This window comes from Micropterus dolomieu, linkage group LG19 (genome assembly GCF_021292245.1).
Source record: "Micropterus dolomieu isolate WLL.071019.BEF.003 ecotype Adirondacks linkage group LG19, ASM2129224v1, whole genome shotgun sequence".
In the NCBI taxonomy this organism is placed as follows: domain Eukaryota; kingdom Metazoa; phylum Chordata; class Actinopteri; order Centrarchiformes; family Centrarchidae; genus Micropterus; species Micropterus dolomieu.
The window spans coordinates 20,731,694-20,750,501 of NC_060168.1; the positions used below are offsets into that span (position 1 = coordinate 20,731,694).

Below are 18,808 nucleotides of genomic sequence, written 5' to 3' on the forward strand. Positions count from 1 at the left end.
ATTTAGGGGGGGCAAACAAGAATCCAGTATTTGGGTAATTCAAATGACACAGAATCTGTTGTTGTAATAGAATATGTGACAGACCTCTTGTCTTCCAGTTTGCGCTGTCCCCTTTTTAGTGGGAGTGAAGCAGGGCATCATTGATTATCCCCTGCTGTTACCTAGTTATAGAAGCCGGTGGATTCGGTCACTCTGCCTGCCTCTCTCTGGGCATATGGTTTGTTGTTTGGGTTAGGCTTGCGTTTATTTTCTTTTTGTTCACTACATTTCACTGTACACACATGCAGAGACTCAACACACTACTAATGATACTGATTTACATACTTTATATCTCCATTTTTGGATTTATACTTTTGTTAAATAAATCTTTAGTTAAAAGTCATGTGTTGTCCTCTCCTTTTTGTCCTCCATTTGAGCCGGGCTGTGAAAAGTGTAATTGTTGTTATAAAAAGTACAATAATTCACTGGAGTGAGATACTTTTTGCTTAATTAATACCACTATACAGATTGACTTTTGAAAAGCAGCAAATCAGCACCTGGTGGAATAATTGTTGAGTAATTTCAACTTGGGGTGAGTGGAAATGAACAGGTTAAAAGACAAATTCAGTTGAGAGACAGATATCGGCTAGATAAGCTAGAATAAGTGGCCCTTTAAAACTACTATTTCCTCCCTGGACTGTAACTCCACCATGGACATTCTTGAGCAGACTGGAGAGAGTTGTGCCCATATTAGGAACATGTTACCTGATATCTGGCACAAATCATGCCTGGGAAAATAAAATGCCATTGGTCTGGGATGTGCAGGGCACAGCTTTCATATTCACACCACTCTGCCCCTTGATCTTGGTGTGATGAGTTAAATTTGTCCTAACAACAGTTTTTATTGGGGGGCTGAAAAGATTAGTTTGTGTTTTCTGGTTCGTTTAATCATTGACAGCAAAAAAGTGACAGAAAAAAGGTGGATCAGCTCATGATGATATGTGAGCTTGGTGAGTGTTTGATCAACTTGGAAGATGAGCAATGTGCGTATTTCACATGGTGCTTTTTAAAAAATGTATCTTTTCAATAAATACAGCATGAGAAGGAGCCATTTAGCCTTCGCATCACACACTAGAGAAGGTTTGAAGCATCCAGGGTCAAAACAGAAACCTCTCTTCCAGAGTTATCCTACAACAAGAAAGAATAATCCAGTATTATTAATCACAAGTTTAGACTGTTATTAGATTGGAAGATAAGTGTGCCCAACTGTAGAATTTTATCTCCATGGATTCCCAACTTTTGAAGCTGAAACAGTGTCTACCTATTGTGACCAGTGAATGGTTTCTACTCAACTTTCAGAGGCATGAAGAAATTAAACAATCTAGAGTTCCATAAGAAAAAAAGCAAAGAGAGAATTCTGAAAAATAAACCATATTTTAGAGTAGAAATACTGTATGTTTTTTTTAACTCATTTCCTGCTCATCTCATCTTGAATGCTTATTTTTTAAACCCTTTGGTAAGGTCTGTAGCCCCATGTTGGGAACCACTGCATCCCAAACATTTGAGGTTAGCCCTGCTTTAGACCAGCCCCCTGTCTGAAGTTGACTTTATCCCACTGGAATATGTGACAATGTTTAATAGGTTTTAGGGCCGGGCTACTTGCCATATTTCAAGGCTATAAAGATTATAAACCTGTTCTTAGCATAATGTGAAAATCCCTTCTCAGATTTATGCAACTCAAATGAAATCACTTCAGGCACTAATCTTCTTTCATATTTCTTGTGGGTGGGATGATCGCTGGAGCTCGACAGGTACATTCTTATACAACGCAGACATCAAATAAAACAGGGATGCAGGTAAATGAGGAGGCAATTACAGCGAGGGCTTTAATCAAAAGCACAGGCTTCTGTTTATTGACCGTTGCACGCACATGAACAGGTGAGAGTATATTTACACAGATGTAAACAGTCAATACCTGCAACATGGAGGAAAGGAGAGAGAGAACACATTGTCTCCCTTTCTCTCTTTTTGCTCGCACACACACACACACACACACACACACACACACACAAGTACACACATTCATATGCACTTGCAGGCGCACATTCACACACAGAGAAAATTTGCAGTATAAAGATCGAGTGGACTGTCTGAAAACACAAAGCACAGCAGGCCTCTTTGGTCAGCTACTTCAGACAAGATTTCCAATGATCAAAGCCCATTACAAGTCACCATTCAGAGAACAGAGAGGGAACACATACCAGCAGAGCAGTAGGCAAACACCAAAACCTATATCAGCATTTGCAGTTTTCACATTATTTAATGTGTCAGTTGAAGAACAGTGGCGCATAATCCTGCATGTATATATACATTTTTTTTATTTTTTCGCCATCAGTGGAAGATAATTCATGCTCTGTAGACATCATGGCAACAGCATTCAGACAGCACTTTGATGCGAACATACATACAAAGTACCTGAATGGTAAAATGATAAGATGGTACAACAGTATGAAAGGGCTTTTATCCCTCTCAGCTGCGATGTGGAATTAATTCTTTACAAAGTAACATCAATGAACCAACTTAACTTCTACTGAACATGAATTCGAGGTTCATTAAACTGACATGAATTTGCCCAGTTTTCCACAACCCTCCAAAACATACGGTAAATAATAGAAAAGCAGCTGTTAGACAAAACAAATATCATAGCAAAATAATAAAACATTCTCAGTGGACAGAGTGCAAATCATTTTTTTACTTCATTGTTTCCCCTCTACAAAATATAATTCAATGACAACACAAATAAAATGTATAAAATGGTGGAAAGAACAAATCATTTCCTGGCCGATGTGTGGTGTCAAGAGGCATGTCTGATTAATAAAAAAACACTTTCAAGAAGTTCCTGCACAGCAGAAGATAATTGTTGACTCTTCCTTCCACCTCTGTATCATCCCTAACACACACACACACACACACACACACAGGCCTAACTATCCTCATATTTCTCTCTTATCATCGATTTCTGTCACTCTCTTCTTTAACCCTGTTACCAGCCTCTTGCATCCATTTTGCATACATGCACTTCTCTGGCTCACAGAGAGGATGAACCGCACAACCATTAAACTACGTCGCCATGTTATGAGTGTTTCCTGGCTTCTGTCCATATCAACACAGTGTTGCCACAGTGACACCCTGTCAACGCTTCCTGTTAAACCCGCATTAACAGCTGCTGTACTCGAAGGAGATCACTAAAACTTCAGTTCCGGGCTACAAGTTAAATGTAACACATTCATTCACTAGTACCCTTTTAATATTACGTATTTTTAAGACTTTATGCATCTTAATGCTGTCAAACTCCTGTTTAACCACGAACCATTAATCAAGAACCATACAGCAGAGAGAAACATCCAGCATGGAAACAACTACTGTTGTTCTATTTCAGCAATCCTCAAAATGATGAACTGCCACAGTACCACAAAAATATCTGCTCATTTCAGGGATGAATTTATTAGAATAGTCCTCTGGTGGCCCTTTCCGTCTTATTCACTGGCTTAATGGCATCACTGAATAAAATCTAGGGCTACAACAATTAGTCGATTAATTGTTCAGTAAATCTAATATTTTAAAGCAAAAATGCATCAAAACCAGACATTAAAATATGTCAACTTGAGCTCTGGGAAATTGTGATGGCCATTTTTCACACAAAATTGTTTAATCGATTAAATAAAATAAATAAAATTTAAATCACTGATAGCAGCTCTAATAAAGTCAGACAATGTATTTTGGATTTGCCAAAATTATACTCACAAAATCATTTGTGTGCCTACCAATAACGGTACTTTGTTCCATTAGTGTCAAATTTATGTACCTGTGTGTGTCATTGGGTCATTTAATAAGAAAATTTGATCCAAAGTCTCGACATTAATGCACAATCGTAATAGAAAATGTACGCACAAAGCTATATGTGTATGACAAATATGGTTCAGCTTAAAGTACTTAAGCTCTGTTGCAAAAATAATAGAAAATACTTTAAGGTTGTCTGCATTCAGTTTTCACAAAATGTCAAAATGCAGGACAGAATGGCACAAAGCTTTCTCCATTAAAACTCATTTGGATCTCGTTTTCAGAACAGCCCTTTGTTCTGCTGTGAGCAACATCAGCTTCGAAAATAAGGTGTAAAGTCCCTCTCTATGTCACAGTCAAAGGTCATTGAGAGAGATCCACAACTTTCACTGCCAGGTTACACTGCATCAGCTCATATTGTTACACACTATTTACAAGCAATTAGCACAAACTGACAGCCCAAACACCCACGGAGTATATTGCTACCTTATGGACAGAGGTGTAAGTTTAGTTTTTAGTATTATTTTCTTTTTACAAAGGAAAACTACAACTGCTATGACTGCCCATCCTGAACTGGCTCTGCTTTCCGGAGCTGTTGGGTTGCCAGGCTTTCAACTACAATTCCCAGGCACTTGATTGTGACAAAATGTACAGTAAAGTTGTCCACTGGGTCAGCACGCCTCTGATGCACAGAGACAAGGCAGCAACATTCAAGGTCAGACCCAAAACACAAAGTCCCCGACCTCCCATACAAAGAAAACAACAAGCATCCTCAGCATGCATATCAAAGTTATAATACTCTGTGATATACTGTACATCGACAAATTAGCTAGTGCTCGATACTTGCATTTACACACTAACACATGCTGCTAGACCTCTGTGCAATGCTACAGTAAGGTAACTGACACACAACCGAACTAAGATTCAACTGAATACCAAAAAATCCTGCAAATAAACAAGACTATTTTACAATTATGGCAGATGCCAAAAAGGTGTGGAAACAAGCAGAACGAGAATGAGGTAGAGACAGTGATTTGCCACTAGAGGAAGTGAGAAAATGTAACAGTGAGGATATGTGCGGGAAAAAAAAGAAAAAGTGAGAGCAGTGCGTCAAGGTACGAGAACAAAAAGTGGAAGAGTGAAAGAAGGAGTGGGTATTGGTCGATGGCTCGGGTCAGTGATAGTCGGACGGTTGTCTGGGTCTGCGTTGAGGGACTATCCTCACATCTGCAAGCGGTTGTGGGGGTCTGTAAAAGGCGGCTCTGAGTCATCCATGGGCAGCACCAGACGTGTGCCCCTCATCACGAGCTCATGATCGCCATAAGCCAACTCTCTGTCCAAGTCATCAAAGGAGGCAGCACCAGCAAAGCCTGGGCCGCCACTGGTGTGGGCGCCTGTGGCATCTGTACTGACGGTAATGTCGCCATAGGTCAGGCTGATATCGCCGTCGTTCAGGATGAGGTCAGAGTCGTCATCTTTGAGCTGGCACTCATTCTGGTGAGAGGGGAGAGGATGTCAAACACTCACACAAGCCAGAATCAAGCACAAGAAGTGATTTAAATACTCTATACCCATTGAATAAAGCAAATTCTTTTCCAATAAAGGTTGTAACTCTGGTTAATGAGTATTAATGTTTCCTCATCTGCCCAGTAAAAGTGTCAAACTGAACCTCTGTGCTTTACGATTCATCAAAATGACCTTTTTCACCCATTAATACAGGATAAAAACTTAACAAATACAGCTCAGCCAAAAATAGCTCCTGTATGAATCAGTGTCTGACCTCATAGGCCTGAGGACTGGTGAGGAAGCGGGCGAGGGGGCCGCAGCAGGGAGGCAGCGTGGCCGTGAGAGGGGGGCCACTGTGAGTCAGGATGGGCTTCAGGTAGCTGGAGAGGGGGGGGGGGTTGAGTCAAGGACATAATAACGTAGAGAAGAAGAACTAAGAAAGACTGATTAGACACAACAAATAGAAACAAAAAAGGATTCTTTTAAAGATATGATTAATCAATGCTAAGTGTATTTTGAAAAAACTATCTTGTTCAATTCAACATTAAAGTAATTAATTTAGGTAAAACTTATTGACCTTCAAACTACACAGCTAATGAAATAGATCATTTGTCTTCCAAGTCTATACACGGTGCTCCCTCTGCTGTCTGACGCTGTGAACAACAGTCACTCAACTAGAACATGTTTGATACCAGTAGTTAGAAACAGAATCAGAAAGAGCTTTATTGCCAAGTAGTATTTTACAAGTACAAGGAATTTGCTATGGTGATACACAGAGAAATAAACATACAGTATATAAAATATATAAACATGGCATAAACAGACACCTGTTATAAAAATATATGTCATCCTAACTACAGAGGTGCAGTTTTTGCACAGGATTAGCAGTTTGCAACAATCACCCAGGTTTGAATTCTATTCTTGTTTTTTAAATGGTATTTTGTGACTGTGTGATGATTTCTGCTGTTTAGGTTATATTTTGTTGTGTACTTTTATTTAGCTTTAAAATTTCTGTGTCAGTGGTGCAGCATTCTTTAGAGGCCAACCATAGCTCTCATAATAGTTGTGACAAAAATGACAACAACCTATTAAAAACATTATCTTTGAGACAAACAGGTTGTTTTTTTTCTTCTTGACCTTTATGTAATTAATAAAAACTAATAATCTGTTGCCAAAGGATACTTGTGGTCGAAGTTGTACCAAATTCTGAAAAGCCAGGCACTTTCTTGTTTGGTGCTTCTTCTCTCTGAGCCTTCAACGACACTCATCTGTACAAACACAGAAAATGTGGTTTAGGCGTTTTCCTACAGTCATTATAAAACACTCACATCACGGTAATGTGTATTTCATAAGGGCCCCACTTACTGAGTTATCTTGATCAGAGTCCACCCCCACACTGTTTAAGGAAAAACACATGTAAATCAGTTGCAATTATAAACTGTCAGAGCAAAACAGTGCTGTGAAGCGTGTTTCTCCCGTTTAGCAAGTTCCTGAACGGCAAGGTTTTATGAAAAGGTGGGTGTATATAAACGGCCTCTAGCATTCAACAGGGCAAAAAGGTTAAATTGAATGATTCTTGCAGTTTTTACCTGACAGGAGAACCAGATGAGTTAAATATGGGGGCCATAAAGTCTTAACAATCAGAAAAAAGCATCAGAAAAAGTAAATTCCTCTGACATTATCTGCAATATTCTGAGTTGTCAAACCCTTCTGGTGTTAAAACAAATGCTAACTGCAAATCCAGTTTGACACAGGCATGAATTTGACAGGAGAAGGAGGGGCATACCGGATATGCTGGCAGGACAGCATCTGAGTGGTGCCACCTCCACAAATCCAAACGGTAAAGAAGACCACGAGCAGAGTGGTGGAAAACATCATCTGGCGAGCGTATGTCGCCGTGTCCCTGATGGACAGGGCGAAGGTCATCGCGCCTCGCAGTCCTGAAGAGCACGGCACAGAGAATGTTATACAGAAACAAGGATGCAAGTTCCTATATAAAAAACATCAGGTGATCTCTGTTTATCATTTAGTTTACTCACAGCGGGTTGCAAGAAACTAGATAATGTTCTAGTGCATCCACAGCCTTTATTCTTTACTCTTAAACATTTACAATACACACACAATAACTGTCTTCTTCTCCATCTGTATACCACTAACCTGCAAACATCATCATGTGCTGGAAGTTGGATCTGATCTTGTTGCGTCGTCCCAGATTCAGAAGGAACGAGAGAGGGTAGATGTTAGCAGCTCTTCCAAGGAACACTGCCAGCTGGGTTGGAACGAGGTTAAGGAAAGGACAACAAACCAGAGAGCTAGTGAAGTCTCCTCACTCGTTCTTTTTCTGGGACTAGCGGCAGCACGATATTCCTACGCTGATAATAAAGTGAGCGAAAATAGCCACTGTTGTGATCAGCCAGAAGGGTTATCAGGCTTTGTGTGTGCACCAGGTGGGTGCATTTGCAAAAGATACAAAAGCTCCAACGATGAACATGGGATTGAAGACATGGCTCTGGAAGGTGAACAGGGTCAAACCCATGTAGGAGAAAATGAAGTTCTCTGCCAGGAAATTTAACAGTTCAAACAGCTGCAACACAAGCAACAAAAAAACAGCAACATTAGTGGATGTTCAGTTTAACAGAAAAAGAGAAGAAAAACACATTTAAAAAGAAACACAGTTAAACAAATTTAACAGCTAAATACATTTGGCTTGCTTGTCTTCAACTGCAATCCCACAAAAAAAAAATTTTTAATTTCAGTGCACATGTAAAAATTGTTTGATTATATTTGAAAGTAATAATGCCCATGCCTCTTTCATTCAAACCTTTTTTTTCCCCCCATCGATTACACATCATTTCCCCCCTTCATTTCAAATATTTTAGGTCCAGTTACAATGTGTGCAGAGTGAAGAAAAACAAATTACGGATTAATTGCATCAGATGTTGACAGGTGAAGGTGGCTGAATGCACTGCTGAGCCACAATATCAAACAATAAATAACACACTGTGCTTTGCTAACAAAACCATTCCTATTGTATCATTTTATAGATATAAAATGAGTGAAAATGGCACATAACTAACAAAGTTGTGTGTCACCTTTATTGACATTTTCACTTTTAAAACATTCCTTGCTTTAGCTGTTTGACAAGGCCACTGACTCTTTTTTTTCTACTATCAACACTTGAAGCACATTGGGAAAGAACAGAATGCGCAGTGGTGTGGTTGCAGTCCAGGTCTGACCTGCTTGGTCCTGTCCTGGGACTCAGGAGACAGGTTGTTGTAGGTATAGTGGGCCTGAGTGATTCCACAGAATAGCACTGCGACCACGCCTGCAACATACCAGAAACACAAGAGTTAGAACATCCATAAACACTGATTATTAACAATAATATGAAGTTACATTTTGTGATCCTCACAGGAAACATACTGTGCTTGCTTTAAGAGCTTTACTGTCTTACTCAAGGAAACTTCTGCAATGTGGATAGTGGTTGGCGTGTGTGTGTGTGTGTGTGTGTGTGTGTGTGTGTGTGTGTGTGTGTGTGTGTGTGTGTGTGTGTGTGTGTGTGTGTGTGTGTGTTACCTGTAGAGCCACAGGCCTCAGCCAGCAGGAATGTGCTCCATGACATGAGGAAGAACAGAGCCGTCTCCAACAGCTGGAAATCCCTCAGCTTAGTGAACTTAGTCACGTACGAACGATAACAAGTCAAGGAGTTTAACGCTCAGACACTGCACAATGTATTCATATTAAACTTATAGCTCATAGCATCATAGAAAAGCTGTTTGAAATAGGTGAATCTAAAGAAATCTGTTTCAGGTGGATTCTTCAAACAAGAAAACTTTATTGTAAACAAGTTCCATTATCTACTAATTTTTAGTTGAGTTTAGTTATACCACTCAGTTCAATCTGGTCAAGGTACTTTTTGTACTGTAGTAATTTTACAAAACCTAATTCATTAAACAGTAACAATTGGATATTACTAACAACGGATTATATCATTTAGACTTAATTTAACATTTAAGTATGCTTATGCTTTGTAGACATGCTCCAGTGGAAGGATTTTTACATTTTATTTAGTCTTGTTAAACTGTAAACACTGTACAACCTTTAACAATGTTAAAAATAGCCATATATTAATAAAAATAAAATTAAGTGACAGAAAAGATATGAGTGCGGTGACAACTCCGGTGGCCACTCCCAGAGCAAAGGAGCCGCTGAAAACTCCAAGGAAAACCCCAAAAGAGTTCAGCATTGCCATGACCTCAAAGGTGTGACTGTTGTTTCCTTCTGGCTGGTATGCAACTATAGACCTGATTCAACAGAAAATACAATTATTTAATGGCAACTATATACGCTTCGTGTCCAGGGAGTTTAAATCATAGAGTCATATATAAACTTTACAACTTTTTAAGCTAAGGTTAAAGCGTGCATTCAGAAAATGTATTACCTATACTGTGAACAGTCTTATTGGCTAATATTTTATTAGTAACTGCCCATACCACCACTAAACTAGGTCTTTTTGTACAGGGCACGTTTTTGAAAACACTCAGGTTTGCTAAAGAATAGGCTTGCCCAGCAAAAACTTGCACTAATGTAAACTGGGAGACTTAAGATAAAGCAAAAATAGAGGTCAGAGAGTCTCAGACTCTATTTAGATTTAGTCTACTGAGGTGATTTGCTGTGTTAAAGTTACATTTATGTAATGTATCCTTTAGACTGCATATATGCAGGTATGTTTCTTCTGAGGTTAAGATTTCTTGCGAGGGACACATGTTAACATAAATCCTGTACAAAGTTGGAACAAATGTAGCCACTTTCCGACGAAAAGTACCGGGGACTTTTAAGTCCGCAGATCTCTTTTCAAGGAACTAAAAGGTTCCTTCAGCCCACTAAAGACCTGCAAAAATTAGGCAAATTAACCAGCTGATGTAGGCTGTAGGCCTATACGCAGTACAAAGAGATGCACAGGCATCATTACTTGTAACCACTACCCATGAGCAAAATTTAGATTTGACTGGAATATAATTAAAACTGTAGGCTATGCTTGATCATTAAAACAGCTTTTTGTGTGGGAGTAGGGACACGCTAAAGTTTGTTACACATTTAATAACAAACTGAATAAAGCCATCAAGTTCTTAAAATAACACAGAGAAAGCAAAGCAAAAATAAAATTGCGACAGTTTGGAAGATTATTACAACATTTCCAGCTAACAAGAGCTGCAGATCAGCTGCAGCACTACATTTAATGCAGACGTATGATCTCAGGCTGGCATCGGCGAGACTTGTGTGGCTATCTGACTGTTGATTGTGATTTATTGGTTTGCAAACAACAGTGGAAAAGACAGGAGCAGTAGTAGAAAATCACCAAACATTCCAGTTAAAGCCAGTAGCCTCTAACTGCCCATTTAGAATTTCACTGCAAGGCAAGCCCCACCCCCAAAGTACTGGTACTTTCAGAAAGTACTACCCCATCCGAGCAGGGACTTTTTGGGTGGTAAAATAAAGACCCTAGGTGGAAAAACAGTGAGTTCCTCCAAAGGTTCCTAGTTCCGGGGTATAGTTCCTTTGGTCGAAACGCGGCTCATGATAATAAAAAATACTAAATGTTATGGTCTATTACAGAAGAGGATTAAGGCCATATGTGAAGTTCTGACTTTAAACTCAGAACTCAAACACATTTTTACTTTACTGCTGTAATCATACCTTGTTTTCACCAAAGAGTGGGCATCATTACATGCTGTTAAATACACATTTTTTCAAGGTGGAAGAAAGAGAAAATTACAATCTGCCCGTAGAGCAAGAAAACCAGACTACAGAGGTTCTTCCTCGAATAAAGACATTCTTCACTTAAGTCTGCTTTGAAAGAAAAATTTAAACATGATGACACTGTTGTCTGTGCTTTCAGCCAAAGTAGTAGCAGTAACACAACAAACTATATCTGTGCTGTAGTTGCAGCACAGATATAGTTTGTTGTTACTGTACAGTTCATTTTTTACATGTCACTTTTGTGTCATCTCGTGGTACCTTGTCCAAATAAAATCATATTTGAAAGAACCAGACTACACTTTTCATCAAACTGATCTCAAACAAAAGTGATACATTCACCCTCTCCATCCACAGCCCCCACACTCACAAAACAAATCACCAGGCATTTTGTCTATAGGCATTCCAGGCATCCTGTCCTCTACTTGGCTTTTGTATATATAGTATTTTCAAAGATCATAGAAATATGTTCTTTGATGACTCACAACATCAACAACTGTTTACCAAAAAGTTAAAAAATGAATGAATAAATAATTAAATCTTCCACATCTCTAGTTGAATAAGCCAGAGTGGAAAAACAAAAGGCCGGCGATTTGCTGTGTTTCTCCCAAACCACCGCAAAGGCACACAAAGCCATTCTCTACTTAGTGCACCCGTTCAATGGGCCGGTCAGAGTCTCTCCGCAGGGCTGGGCCCCTCCACTGTGCTTGCTATTATTACTTATAATTCTGTAGAAATAATAAAAATCACATGCAGAGGAAAAGAAATACTGAAGGTTAGCTTAGGGACCACTTCATGTTTAATAAAAAGCTGTTATTAGGTAATTTAAAATGTCACTGGCCGATCAATACCAAATCACTTTTGCCATTTCTCTCAATAAACCAGTTACTTAGCAGTTGTGTGCACATTCAAGATTGTATGGGACAAATGCAGACTTGTGGTTTGAGTGTGATGTCATGAAGACAGGACGACTTACGAGGAAAGCACCAAGGCCACTGCATCGTTGAGCACACTCTCTCCAAACAGCAAGGCATACAGATCCACGTCTACCTGCAGCTCATTGAAGATAGCCAGCACTGTCACTGTGAACAGAAACACGTGTTACAACTGACCAACTTAATGATATGTTGACGTTGATGACATGATACACGTGTTAAGAGCTGTGTTTCAATACTATACTCTGTAATAGGGCTGAAACGATTCATCGATTAAATCGATTAATTCGATTACTAAAATGCATCAACGCAAATTCTTTGCATCGAGGCAACAGAACGACGGCACCTGATCAGAAAGCATCCGGTGTTATGCCAGTGGACCGCAGACAAGGTAACAGTAACTGCAACTTCAGCATTTAACTGAAATCATGATTGATTGTTGAGTTGAAGGCTAGCCAAAGTAAGCCGCAATCCTCAGCTGCAAATGTATACACGGGGGTTTGTTGTTCTCCTGGTTGGGCCGTGAGTTTGGGTTGTAACGTCACAGTCATGAGTTAACTGGGTGTTGGGGAGCTGCACCTTAGTATCAGGTGATGTTTGTGTTGGTAAAGCAGTTTGCTGTATAACACACTATGAATTTCTGCCGCCAATCAAAAGTACTTCTTAAACGATGCAGCGATGAAATAATCTGTAAAAGCTTCAAGTACTAAAATCATCGTTAGCTGCAGCCCTATTCTGTATCATATGTAAAGGTATATGTTCATGATTAACATACTTTTACTTGACTTTTTACTATACTTATACTTAAGCAACAGCTCACGACAGGCCGTAGTATACGCTTATTATATTACAGGTATGGGGCGTTGTTTGGCCCAACGCGAACGGTTACCAAGTGTGGCAAAAAGAAAGTAGGCTAACAGACGCACTACAATTTCAATTTGTTTATTTCATCAACAGACATTTCTTTATGAATACAAAAAGTAGTTCCAGCTGGCTGCCGGTGGGCTATGACGGTTGCTAAGCAACATACATCAAAGGCTAGAATTATTAGAACTATTTATTTATGCACGTTGCCGTTTATTGTGCAGCCACTAAAAACTGTCCAGCGTCAGTAGATTGACTTTGGTTATAATATGCTTGTTCTTGTGTACCGGCGGCAAGCAGTGCGCAAAATAATAACACTTTAATATTGCGTCTGTTCTTAAGCAATAGTCTTTTGAAAAGGCTACTGAAACTTAAACTTTGTTGCAATATCACAGACATCTGGGACAAGTAGTGGACTGCTGAGTATGTTTTCGTGCGCCACGAAGCTCAGATTATAACTCGAACCCTGTTTGTCGTGGAGTGATACGGATCTGTGCAAAGGAATTCGATGTCATACCCGTTATATACGCTCATTATATCACTGCTATGAACCAATCAGATTGCTTGATTTGAGCTACCCGTTTTATAATGTTTTGTAGAAATAGGAAATAATACAAGACTTCCACTGATTGGCGTTAAACAAATTTCAAATCTGGAATTTTAAATTACAGGAACTTTTGAGCGAAAAAACTTTTCCGAGCTTTTTTCCAACCCACCTCACCACATTTAAGAGCGTACAAAACTACACCCAAGAATTCAGCAATTGTAACAGACATGACGGCATTTCTAAAAATGGGTATTTTCTCATTTATCCAGTGCGAAGCTATGACCTAGAGCCTGACGGATAAGGTATTTTTAAGACAAATACCGATTTTTTTAAATCCGATATTCCAATATATCGGTCAATGTTCTTTTTTCTTCTTCTTTTGAGAAACACAAAACATAAACAAAAAGTATTCCTAACATTTGTTAAGTGTAGTTATGAGACCTCACCAAGATGACACGTGACATAATGCAGATTAAAAATAAAGTAATTGTATTGTTATAAATATTACTTTGAACATAAGTACAGCTGACTGACATTATGTCAGCTGACTGCTGTGTATTTTGGTTGCCAACAGGGGCATTGCAGAGTGCAACAACAACACTGATAACATGACGGAAGGATACGTCTTCCTTCGATCCTTTTATCTTTTAATTGTCATTTATTGGCTGTTATAAAAACTGATTCCAATTTATCTGCAATAAGCTAATATCGGCCGATAATATTGGCATGCAGATTTATTGGTCGTATCGTATGCAAATTTGAGAAATCCTTAGTTTTACAATGAATTGTTTGTTTCTGTGTCCTGTTTGTGAGAATGTTTACTACAAGCTTTGCGCAATTCAAGAGATAAACATGAATCCAGTATAATTAGTGTAAAAACTTTGAAGACTAAGAATAAGCATACATACCAGGGTCTGTGGCAGAGACAATGGCACCAAAGAAGAGGCAATCTGTGAAGAAGAAGTCTCCACCCAGCTGTCCCACCTGCTTCATTAGCACCACGCAGCCGTACATCAGCAGCCTGGGGGAGGAACCGCGGGTGGTTTTGGATATCATCATAAACAACACTGACTTTGTTGGCACTTTGGGCACTTAAACACCATAATAATTGACATATATGAATACTGCTCTGGCATACAATGTCTTTTGTGCATATTGTGGCTACAACATAGAGTCACACATGTGTAAATCTGAACAAATGAATATCCTTACCCAATAACAAAACAAGAAACAACTGTTCCCAGAAAGGCGTAAGCCAGGATCGATCCCATGTTAAGGAAAAAGTGTCTCTGAAAGACAAAACAATTAAACATTTCAACAGTCATATGCATAGTGACTATTATCACCATTTGTCTCTAAAATGAGAATGAAGAAGTGGATTATAGCATTTCAGATAAAAAAAAAATAGTGCCTGAAATACTACCGTACCCTTTTCAAGCTGTAACCAGCATGGAAGATGATAGGTGGTAGGAGAATATTGAAGAACACTTCAGGGTCAAAGGTCACCTGAGATGCACACAAAAAACAGTGTGATATTACAGTTCTGAATCACTAGAATTAGAAATGACACACACAAAAGACAAAGTTGTTTTAATGGCTATTTCTAGGATGTTGCATTACAACTTAAATTAAATTTAAATTAATGAATTAATAATCAATGACACATCTGGGACAGCATGAAGTAGCTTCCAGGACAATCAACAAAATGTTGTTATAATAGTAAAATAACGAGATGGGAAAAGGGGACAGTTCTAGATTAGTGCTATATAAAAAGATGTATGTATGTGATTCTGTTGTTGGGAGTTGAGCATAATAGAATACATCTAATCTGAAAAATATTGCATGTACTGTCAGTGCTATTTAGTAGACAAGTTTCCAGATGTCAGAAATCAGCACATGACCACAGTGCAAAAGTTATGGCTCCAAAAGGTAAAGAGAATTTGTCAACTATCTTTCATCACATTTTCAATTCAATTCAGATTAATAATTTTTCATGTTAGAGGTGAAAAATGTAGAATATAATTTTCCAGAGGTAACGTCTTACAATATTTTGTCCAATTAACAGTCCAAAAACTAAATCCACCTGTGTTGCATTACGGCTGCGCAGCGGTTGCTGGAGCTACTCGCAGCCATTTGTCATTTTATTCAATTCTTGTGAGTTTACCAGATGCAGCTCCAGCGCTTCCCAGAAGCGCCCCAGACGCGGCTCTCCACTCTGCAGAGAATAGGTAGCTAGTCTATTTTTGACGTAAGCCGCGTCAAGCAGCACAGAGCAGATCGACCCGGGCAGGAAGTCAGAGAGCAGCATAGAGAATCCGGTCAATTATCAAAATAAAATATTTTGTGCAGACTCCCAATCATAAAACAACAATAAACACGGTTAAAACAGACAAAAAAGAAACCATTTAACTACGTAGGCTACTTAATCATAGTAGAAGCACAAAAAGCAAGCATGGATTATCAAAACAAAACCTAAACATGTCAGCAAAATCAGGCAGGCAAAACGCACTGATTTTGAAATTTACGCTCCGCTGTTGAAAAGCTTGCAGTGGATGTTGACGCCAGGCCGAGGATAGATGAAAACCGCGGTACAGCCGGGGTCAGTGAACTTTTGGAGTAAGTGATTCTGCAGGATTGGATTGTTGATATTTGAACTAAACTGCCAAAAAAATACCCCCCTCCCTTAAGTGGTCCCTCAGAAGCTCCACCCCCCTAAATTTCTCCAGCATTGAAATGCCTTCACCCATCCCTGGTCATATAACTTTCTTTTCCTTTTTGCCTGTTTCTCAGCCTATCTCCTTCTTCACAGTGCCTGGAGTAAGAGTAATGTATTGAACTCTCTCTTACACAGCCCCACTGCCCTCATCACTCCTGTGCAAGGGCACAAGTTGTTGCTGATTGGCTGGAGCAATGTTGTGTGGCAAGATCCACCCCACTTTCAGGGTGGGCCAGGGTTGTGTGTGAAAAACAGTTTTTTTTTTCAGAGCACACACAAAACAGAGAGCTAGCAAATAATATTCAATGAATTTAACAATAAGTGTTCTGGATTAAAATCACTTACTATCCATTTAATTTTCTGTCGACTGACTAATCAATTGATGGATTGATTCAGTGGATTGATTCAGCTCTTTATTATATTGCAGGATTAACAGTAGAAAAAAAATAAACCTGTGTGGACAACTATATAGAAACTTCACAACAGTGCATTGGCTTTGTGAAGCACTTTGTAACATAGCTTTTGAAAAGTGCTCTATATATATATATAAAGATTTTATTTATGTTATTGTAACACATCCATAAAATGTGATCAGTGGTACAACTTCTTGTGGTCAGACATCACTTTTCTGCCTGAGTGTAACATGATGGCCTGTACCTTTCGCAGCATCTCATTATCTTGCACGTCGCCCACTGCATTGGCATTGATCTCTCCTTTCAGAGTGTACTCATAGAATTTGCCACTGACGTTGATCAGCAGAGTGGCTGGGCTGGCATTAACGTGGCAGCTCATCGTAACATTGCTGATGTCCCGAGGAACATGGATGCCGTAGCGCAAGACCACGCCAACAAGTAAGCCTGGGAAAAGAGGTGAAAAAGAGGTGCGACACATAGGATACAGAGGGCAGACAAATTAGATACACTCAGATGATGATACTGTTCAGATGATGATTCTCAAAAACTAAAATAAAAAACATGCATGCATTAAAGGCACGGCTCTGCCACACAGGTGTTTTAAATTATTTTGGCCGGATCAGCAAATTAGATCTGTAGTCAGGAGAAATTTGAGTGGAGCTATGAGGAGAACTGTATGACGTTACCAAACACTAGATACAATCAAAATGATGACACAACAGTCAACCAGCATGAACAGTACCTGCTGGAACTGACACATTATTGTGTGTGTGTGTGCTGAGGTTTTAGCAATTATTGAAACAAGTCACTGTAGATACAAAATGTAACATGATTCTACTACACCAAGATCAACCTCTCATCCACTCTGAATAGCTCTGGAGATTTTGACATCTCATACTAGTTTTAAATAAAAATGAAAGTAAAGATCACTGCCAGCCCAGTGAGTGGTGTCTATCCCATCAGGTGAAGGAAGGGTTTATTTTGGTGTCTGGGTGAAAGAGGAAACTGTCAGTTATCACTTTGTGTAGCCTGCTCGAAATGACACCTACTTCAACCACATTCATCGTTGGCCTTAGAGAAGTGAGAATGTCGATAAGTACATTTTTTCTTGGCTTTTTCATGCTACAGTGTTCTCTCCGGGTGGGGGACAAAAAATACTTATCTGCTTGTATGTTATTTTCAAGACAGAGCAGGGTGCACACAGGGTGTCTATACTGCCGTAACTACGCTTGTTACCTTACAGCATCTAACTACCTGAACGGCCTATATGTCCTAATGCGCTGCAGCTTAGACATTAATTGCCAGGGGTGTAAGCCTGGTATTGACGAGCAATCATCTAAAATCTAATCATGAGCAGAAAATGAAAGTAATAACACAGATGACGTCTCAGTCACGCTGGAGCATCTCACCATAAATCATTGCCAGTCCGGTTTCGTGGAGAAACCTGAACCGCCGGTGTTTGAACAACCAGATGGTCAGGATGGTGAGGGTGAGGAGCATGATGAAGATGAGTAGGTCTGCGCTGTCCTGCCTGTGGCTCTCCTCAGCCTTTTTCTCTGTGTCGATGTTCTCCATGGCACTGTCTTCCTGAGGTGATGATGCTCGGCAAACACAGATGCATACGGACAGACTCACTAGGACGAGCAGCCACAGCGTCCTCGTTGCCCTCCAGGCATTGTTGACAGTCACTTTAAACACCATTTCAGCTGGTCGGCCTTCAAATGCTGCAGTGTGGTCGTAGATAAAAGCAAACTTTCCGCAAATTTTATTCACGAACTGGAGGGGGAGGAGGTGAGAGTAGAACGACGACGGCAACAGACGAATCAATTCCGGCCCGGAAGTGAAAACTACCCCCCCCGAAAGTGTACATTGTATATTTCAATGTAAAAGCACCATAGGAGAACCTTTCAAGCTTAAACCAACCCTAAATGACAGATCGTATCGTTACGTATTGTGTGTAATAGACACAACTTCTGAATTTAAACATATATGGATCTGGTCGTTTTTCATGGAGTATTTCCATAGTTGATGATACTAGCTCTAACCAAGGACTCTTATTATGAAATCTCCCCTATTCTCATATTAAACAGGAAGTGAGACGAAATTGTATTTTTTTTATTTAATCTATTATTTCTGTTATAATCATGGTAGATCTTGATCTTATAGTAATCTTTACTCTTAAGCAACATTACATTTTAAAGATTAATAGAATTAAAGATTCCGATTTCTCAGGGTGTTTTGTAACGACGGT

The 18,808-nt window shown here is 39.4% G+C and overlaps 1 protein-coding gene across 1 annotated transcript; it reads right to left on the reverse strand.

The window, feature by feature from the left end:
• Window positions 1-1,864: 1,864 nt before the first annotated feature.
• On the reverse strand, window positions 1,865-18,383 carry slc9a6a (solute carrier family 9 member A6a). Its single transcript, XM_046030563.1, has 16 exons — window positions 17,967-18,383; window positions 16,802-17,001; window positions 14,857-14,934; window positions 14,641-14,717; window positions 14,337-14,449; window positions 12,059-12,164; window positions 9,488-9,629; window positions 8,902-9,007; window positions 8,562-8,650; window positions 7,796-7,909; window positions 7,483-7,594; window positions 7,112-7,265; window positions 6,691-6,721; window positions 6,508-6,593; window positions 5,600-5,705; window positions 1,865-5,313 (listed from the first exon to the last, which is right to left on the reverse strand). Exons 1-16 carry the CDS (start codon window positions 18,256-18,258, stop codon window positions 5,041-5,043), a joined length of 2,079 nt encoding a protein of 692 aa, XP_045886519.1. The 5' UTR covers window positions 18,259-18,383; the 3' UTR covers window positions 1,865-5,040.
• Window positions 18,384-18,808: the final 425 nt, after the last annotated feature.